Source organism: Aptenodytes forsteri, unplaced genomic scaffold, assembly GCF_000699145.1.
Source record: "Aptenodytes forsteri isolate BGI_AS27 unplaced genomic scaffold, ASM69914v1 Scaffold216, whole genome shotgun sequence".
NCBI lineage: Eukaryota > Metazoa > Chordata > Aves > Sphenisciformes > Spheniscidae > Aptenodytes > Aptenodytes forsteri.
The window spans coordinates 197,864-206,149 of record NW_008796114.1 but is presented as its reverse complement, the minus strand read 5'-3'; the positions used below and the strand labels follow the sequence as shown (position 1 = coordinate 206,149).

Here is an 8,286-nt window from a genome sequence, read left to right as displayed (position 1 = left end):
GTCACTGTGGAGCCCCTCAGCCAAGGTGGTGGCGCCTCAGGTAAAACAAATTTAAGAAAGGGCAAAAAACGCTGCACAGGCAGTGGGGAAAAAAGTGTGAGAAACAGCCCTGTGAGCTTCAAGGTCAGCGAAGGAGGAGGGGAGGAGGTGCTCCAAGCACCGGAGCAGAGATTCCCCTGCTGCTCGTGAAGAGGACCATGCCAGAGGAGATATCTCCCCTGCAGCCTGTGGAAGACCCCACGCTGGAGCAGGTGGATATTTCCTGAATGAACTGCAGCCTGTGGAGAGCCCACACTGGAGCGGTTTATCCTGAAGGACTGCAGCCTGTGGAAGGACTGTGCTGGATCAGGGGAAAAGTGTGAGGAGGAAGGAGCAGCAGAGGGGAGCTGTAATGGACAGACCACAACCACCATTCCCCATCCCCCTGCACTGCTCAGGGAGGAGGAGGGGGAGGAAGTAGAGGAGTTGGGTATGAAGGAGTGAAGCTGAGCCTCGGAAAAGCATGGGTCGGTGGGAAGGTGTTTTAGTTTTTGTCTTTGTTTCTCACCATTCTACTCTATTTTAACTAGCAATAAATGACATCAATTTTCTCCAAGTCAAGTCTGTTTTGCCCACTGACAGTAATTGCTAAGTGATCTCCCTGTCTTTATCTTGACCCATGAGCTTTTCCATCTTATTTTCTTTTCCTGTCCTGTTAAGGAGGGGGAGTGAGAAAGCAGCTGGGTGAGGGTCTTGCAACCAGCCAGGGTCCACCCACCACAAATACCTTGATCGCTTAACAGCTGCCAGTTTTGATTGTACATAGGTAAGAGGAAACAGAGAGTCTATGAAGTTTGCCAGTCATAACACTAACTCTGTCAGGAAATGAGAAAGGAACTTCTTCAAATAATTGTATATCCTAAAACTCATTTCAGATGTGCCATCGCAGATAAGATCACACACAGAGTTTCTGGGGTGATGACAATAGATGTTCCTGAAGCATTTTGGAATTGTAGAGCCTACTCCCTGGCAGTCCTCCTGCACTGCCTTTCCAGGGCTCCAAGAAAAATTGGGTTTTTTATACATATCAAGTAAAGTATTTGCATCAAAACTGATTCCTCTTCAGACTAAACAACAAGGAATACTCATGAGGTGTAGCACAAAGCTTTTGGTTTGGTTTGGGATGGGACATGCACAGTCCTATCTTGGGGAAGATGTTTGGGGGAGGATATACTGATACAAAATAACACCAGTTCAGATGGAGCAGGGAAGAAAACTGTGCATGAAAGGGTTGTAACTTTCTCCGTTCTACAGGGTCTTTCATTTGTTGCTCTGAACCTGCCCTATGGCTGGATACAGAAGGAGAGACATGATAAATTTTCTCTGGCAACACATCTTGCTTGCTTCTCCTAAAATGATGTTATCTTTTTCCTAGTGCAGGACTGTGACTAGGAACCCAAAGATAGTCCTTTGTGCCACTAAGACCAGGAATAGTCTGCCAAAGGCAGATCAGTGCCTTACTTCTTGCATCTTCTTGCTTCCTCAAGGAAAGTATGTATAAATAGAAATAATAGCAATGTTTTTTGGAGCCCTAGAGAAGCATTGCTTGTAAAAGGAGTGCCAGGCATTAGGCTCTACAGTCCATTTCTCCTAAGGGTAGACATCATGACTGCACTACAAGTAGGATTAAATGAAACAATTATTTAGTTAACTATATTATATCAACAATATTAGTTTACAGAACTCATGAAACACTATCAGAGCTACAGATACAGTAATTACTACTTTTATACAGTAAATTATACTGCATGTGGAAATGTCTACACACAAAAACATTTTGCCTCATATAGCTTTAGTATATATAAAATGTTTTGTTTCCCCTCACTGCTATTACAGTAGAGTTGTCAAGGAGACTGGACAGTTGTATGCTGTCATTGTGGAACAGCCTACAAAGAAGGAAAAACACTGTTGTATTACATTAAAAGCAAAAGCAGAGATCCAACAGCTCCTGGAAAGGATGGAGAGGTGCTGGGAAACCAACCACATTTGAAACTATTGTGAATAAAACACACTACTGTTGATGCCAGATACTTGTGTATAGGCATTTCTTCAAGCTGGCTTTAGGAGACTGTGTAAAAACGAACTAGATCATATCCCTTGAGAAAGGGGAAAATAAGGAAGAATCAGCAGGCAAAAATAAGGCATAAGTGAAATATTTGAGCAGAGAATTCTTCATTCCCAAATACTAGCTGGGGTACAGCTGAGAATGACTGAGAAAATAAACGCTCTGAAAAGACATGAAGAGGATAAAACACAAAGCTGGGTCCATATACAGCAGAAAGAAAAAAAATGAAGGTCAAGTCCAAAAAATACCAGCAATGATTTGCAGTAAAAAATTCCTGAAGCAAAAGCTACCTTCAACTGAGCAAGAAGAAAGTATGAGCTAATGATACAAAAGATTGCAACATTTCACAGCCTTCGTTGACCTTAAAGCCCACAAAAACAGACTGCAGAAGAATTGAAAAATGGAACAAAGGGTTCCCATGACAGCTGTACAGAACTAGAAGTTTAAGAAACTAGTGATACTTTGAGGTGTTTTGCACTTCATCAGAAGTTATTCCTGACAGCAGCAGGTATTAATTTATTTGGTGTATGTTCATTTTGGGAGATGAGAGAGCTGATATGCTGTAAGACTTGACTCTTGCTCAGAAGAACAGGACTCAAATGAAGAAACCATTCACTGTAAAACAGGAGTCTTCAAAGAGCTTGTAAGGATGGAAGCTTTTATTTAATTATTTTATTCTAAAATTAGAAAGCTCAAAAAGAAGTCTTCAGCAATGTTATAATTTGGACCCAGGAAAATGTGGAAAATACATAGATGATGTATTCCTCCATCATTCTGGGAAGTTTTATGCACTCTAAGAAACGGAGTGACTTACATACTGCTGTAAGAACTTCAAATACCAAGACAATCTTCAAAGCAGGTAAAAGTAACGTATGACAGAATAGAATCAAATCAAGAGAAAATAATTTTCCTTTTGAAAAAATTAGCCTGCACAATTACAGAAGCACTGTAATAATTTCTGAGCAGAATGAAAATCTGGTGGTAGAAAGTGGTAAAGGGAGTTAGGAGAGGAAAAAAAAAAAAGGAAAACATCTATATTAGTCATTGTTACAGAGTTGGAGATGACTGAATGTGACAGTGCTGAGAAAAGCACGTGCATAAACAGATACTTTTGTAGTGCCAGCAGTCAGACATCTTCCGCAGTTCTGCTTTCCACAAAGGTGCAGCACACCAGAGATTTTAAGACTTTCTTTTCATTGGTAGAGTCACCGACAAATTGAAAAGAATGAGTAAGTTAGATACATCATTCACATACTGTGGATCAAAGCTGGGAATTGGAGGCAGTACAAATCAGTTCAACCTCAAGATGCAACTCTGAGTCTTAGACACAATTTCTAAAATGTCTAGAAGAAGGATGCTTTGCAACTTGCACTTTCTTTACACTAGGAAGTATTTCCATTTGGGTCCGAGCACAGAAGGGGTAGCAGTTGCTCCTAGGCTGCTGCTACTCCTCCTGCGTGCCGCTTTCCTTCACCGCTGTGGAACTGCTGGCTCTGAGACACATCTAGGAAATGGGGATGGGCAAGGGAAGGGCTAAGAAAGGAAAGACCAAGTTATGGCTCTGTCATAATTGAGTTCCAATTTGCCCAATTCTTTGATATTCCAAATCCCATAAATTTTGACAAGTTTCAGTTATTTATTCATTAGTTAGTGGGGTGTTCAAACACTGGAATCTGCATGCTTGGGAAGGGGGCTTGCAATGCAGATTTCTCCTTTTTGGAGTTTAGTGGACTCATATCAAGATCTTCCTTCCCTTCCCAACACCAGATGACCTTCCAAAATGCATGATCCTGCAGGCTGAGAAAATTAACCTCACTGTAGATGGAGTAAATGGAGACATGCTGGGCTCATTGACTGTTTTTCTCTTTCAGACCTGTGTCCGAACATTTTCAAGGAAAAGAGAGAAACTGCTTATTACAGAGTAGAAAACCAAACACTACCATGACCCCTAAACATCTCTGGCAAAGGACCAACTCTGCAACATATCAGAAAAATGACAAGTGAAAAAGTTTTGACTTATTCGTCATTCTTAGCTGAAAAGATGCTTCATTGTGGTCTGATGTAGTGACAATGCATGAGATGATAGAAAAGGCTGAGACAAGAATTGCTAGAGAAAATGTTTCTAAAACACCCCATATTCTAATGTTCTTTCTCAGCTCTGGACAAGGTCAGGTCCACTGAAACTTAGGCAGTGCACATGATTTATAAAGCAATTTTTCCTGTAACTTCTAGAATCAGTTATGCCTCCGTACTGAAAATCACCTCAAACAAAAAATTTCATGTTTCCTTTGCATTATTTGTCTATTCAGGCCTTAATTTCTCACTAATTTTAGATACTGTTTAAGCAAGCTGGATGATCTCTCCTGTATGAGAAAAAAATAGTCCCTATGATAAAATAGGTATTGCAACCATCTTTATGACATATATCTCTACTAGATGCTTCCGAACAGATCATAATGAGAAAACCACTATCACTCCAAAATATAGCACTCTATTGATCTTTCAGTATATTTTGATACAAAAGTAGGCAACAAAATCACAAATGGTAACAAGCTTTCAAGAAAAAAAAAAAACACCAAAAACCAAACCAAAAGCCAACTTTATAAGTCAAAGTAGCCATGCAGGACAAGGTGATGGGATTTCTTGCATCGTATGCAAAGTCTAAAAATGTTACATCCAAACCTGTTTCTCCTACAATTCCTTAAACGACTAAGCCTCTTCACCTCAGTCTCTCTCTGCAACAGAATCACTGTTAGAAAAAAAATTCTTGCAGTCATTTGATGGGCCTCACTGACTGACAATGGTTTTTTTTCTGAGGATGAGAGTTATGTTCTCTGGAATGAATTAATCTCAAGAAGTGTGCTGAAACTCTTTGTGGGGTTGAAACCTTGGTAAGTCCATGAACAGATTAAAATTAATTGTTGGAATATGTTTTCTATGCTCTGTATTTTTTTCACCTATGCAATACCATTTATTATATTATTTACTGAGCAACGTCATCATGATCTTAGAGGGACGAACTCAGTCCATGATGAAAGTCTAGAATACAACTTGTAGGTGTTTTCCAAAGGGGGAAATGACAACATGTATTCTGACCTCTTCAGGTTACCTTGGCCATAGCGTTAGCAATGTATATGGAGGCACTCTTCCACCATGTTCTGAAAAACTAAGAGAACTGGAATTTCAGCAGGTTTTTTTTTTTGTACTTTCACAAAATGAGCTGTAATCTGGCTTTACAGTGACTTAGGTATGGTAATACATAGTTTAACATTCCAAAGTAGAAGCGTTTCAGGTTTTTAAAAAATTAACCAGTTCAATCTCCTATTGGTTTTCACTGTACAGCCTTGAAATCTTAATGACAACTGAGTTAAATCCACATTATGAAAATTCACGGATATTTCATTAAAAGTAGGTACAAGTCAGTGAAAAAAATTGAGGAGGGATTTTGCAAGAAAGTCGAGTTATGTTGGTAGACTTAGTCTGCAATTTTAGAAACTGGATCAGAGTTGCACGAAGAGGGAAGAACTCTCCTTCAGGCTTGTTTGTGCAGATGACAAACAAATCTGACACACAAAATTCTATTTATAAACCCTCCGTCTAAACTGAAGACTTCAATATAGCAGCATAGCAATCACTTTTACTGGGCTTTCCTTGCCAATAAGTTTGACACAAATATGCTTGCACAGAAGGTAAACCCTCTCCTTCCAAGCTTTATAGAGAATAGTAACATCTTCAAACTAATCCCACACTCTGAAATGATATAATCTATCTCACAATGAAAAACAATGTTATGAGCACCATTACCTCTTACATCGTTCGTGGTAAGGCTGAATCTGTTCCTGAAGTTTTACATACATACGTTTTCCTATTTTCTTTAATCTTTGAAAGTACCTAACATCAACAGGCCCTATGAACCTATAAAGCCCTGAACAACCTGGTCTCATAGCTGATCTTACTGCAAGCAGGAAGTTGGTCTAGAAAATTCCAGAGTGGCATTCCAACATGAACTATCGTATGATTCCATAATACTAAAACGTGACAATTACGTGATGGTTGTGTGCAAATAATGTGAAGATTAAAAAATATAATCAAATAAGAACATATCCATGGTCCAAAATAAAATTGTTCTCTCAAAAATACGTCTCAGTACAATTCTAAAGGAAAGTCTACTACTATAAGCCCATCCTCATGAAGTACACTTAGAGTTAATAACATTCCCTTTAAAAGCTAATCTGAGTTACATTTTTCCTGCAAGAAAGCAATAATACTGGAAGAGACATCATAGTTTGTTATTATCTTATGTCATATTCCAGAGAGTTCAAATTACTTACTGAGAAAAGTCACCTAGTTTCAACTTCAGCAGTGCTACAGCATCTGTTAGAGGCAGCTGCTGTGGCAAACATAACCATTATCCCCATCAGCCTCTTACTCTAATACAGAGAAATTAATCTGGAGGCACACAGGATCCCTTGTCTACCTGTGTAATACATGCAAGGACAACTTCCTCCGTTCCATATCAAGAAGTGCATGATGAGGTTGAATGGAGAGGATACAGCCTTCTTAGACTAGCACACTGCTTACAGGGACCAAGTTATACTTGGTTGATAAGATTGATAGAACTAGAAGCAGTAATGAATGAATACCTGTGCTCAACTGTCACCAAAACTGTACATGGCAAACTAGCTTTTTAGATGAAGAAACTATTATGGTAACCATGCAGCATCTCCAAGTACTTGAGGTAACAAGGCCTATCTGTATTATGTTGTCATTACCTTCCACAACTTATGGAAGAAAAATTTAGGAAAATCTAGGTATACTCCTGCATAGGCAATACAAAGAAGATAGTTAGGAGAGGCTGTTTGTTTACTAAAAGGTTCTAGAGAGGTAGGCTAGATGCTGTGCAAGAAGCTATCTCAACAACTCAGTACTGAAGCTTGTTAGTAAGCAGCCCTTATTTCCCACATACCTTTCATTGAAGAGAGGCATCATTCTATTCTGTTCTCATGAAAAAGGTCTGTTGTGGCCATTAACAAAAAAGATTTATCCAAAAGAATTTTGAAAGAATTAGGAAGTGAAACTTGGTGGAAGGCTTCCATTTCATAAAAACCTTTCAGATTTATTTCCATACAGAATAGAAACATCCTAATGTCTGGAGGAAAGAAAATTCCAAATGCACACAAAATGAAAATGTGTTGTTCTCAAAACCTCAAAGGCATTATCTACTCAATATAGTATATATATACATTTTAAAATATAGGAATCAAAAAACCCTCTAATATGTCAACATCACCAAAACAAAGTGAGAAAGAGAAAATAATTAAGATACTTCCAACCTGAAGAACTCATCAAAAGTAACATATTAATTCTGGTTTTGATTAAACAACATTTTCCAGCAGTAATTTTTCAGCCAAAACTACTGAGCAGAGCTGAGCAAAGTCTTACAAAGGCAGGACAAACAAACATTCCAAAATTGAGAACTGGACAGAAGATTTACCAGCAGACTGTCTGAATCCTGATTATCATTTAAATCCTTGTTTTTATCTCCTTTGACGATAAAATTAGATTTTTATGACTGTGCCTGTGAAGTTTGGTGGGGGCAGAGGGGAGGAAAGAAAACGAGGCATCAGTTTTGTCAACCTGGGGGACACAGTGATTAGTGAAAGTCAGTAATAATAGCGGGGGGGGGAAAAAAAGGGAAAGGGGAGGATTTTAGAGAAAAGTGGTTGCTATCAATGTGATTGCTTGGGACAGAGAATTTGATCCACCACTGTAGGCCTGTAGCCCTATTCTTAGATACTGTCCTCTTGGTTCACTGAGCTTGGTGAATTTCAGTTTACTACCAGAGGTTACAGGTTCCTCACAACATGAAGCAGATGTCTCAGAAACTGCATGAAATACTATGAGTTTGCCCGCAGCAGTCTCTCTTGCTGGAACTTCACAGAGGAAACAGCAGAGAAATAATTTTTCATTTCTGTTGAGGCTTTTACTTGCAGGAAGCACAGATTTATCCCAGTCAGACTTTTATATAAGTCTCCCTCCATTTAATACGCACGACACAGGCACCTGTGTTAGCCTGTCAGGGAACTGTCATTTAACAGACACTCATTACCTTTTCTATCACTTCATCAGGTTTTGATGAGCCTGATTTAACTTTGAAATTAGCCCTGTGTTGAGCAGGAGGC

General features: G+C 39.1%; 1 protein-coding gene across 1 annotated transcript in view; it reads right to left on the bottom strand.

The window, feature by feature from the left end:
• Positions 1–8,286, bottom strand: part of STXBP5L (syntaxin binding protein 5 like) — a 216,841-nt gene that overhangs the window by 102,116 nt on the left and 106,439 nt on the right. Inside the window, 1 exon segment of the mRNA XM_009287153.1 lies at positions 4,045–4,079. Within this exon segment, the coding sequence (XP_009285428.1) occupies positions 4,045–4,079 (35 nt within the window).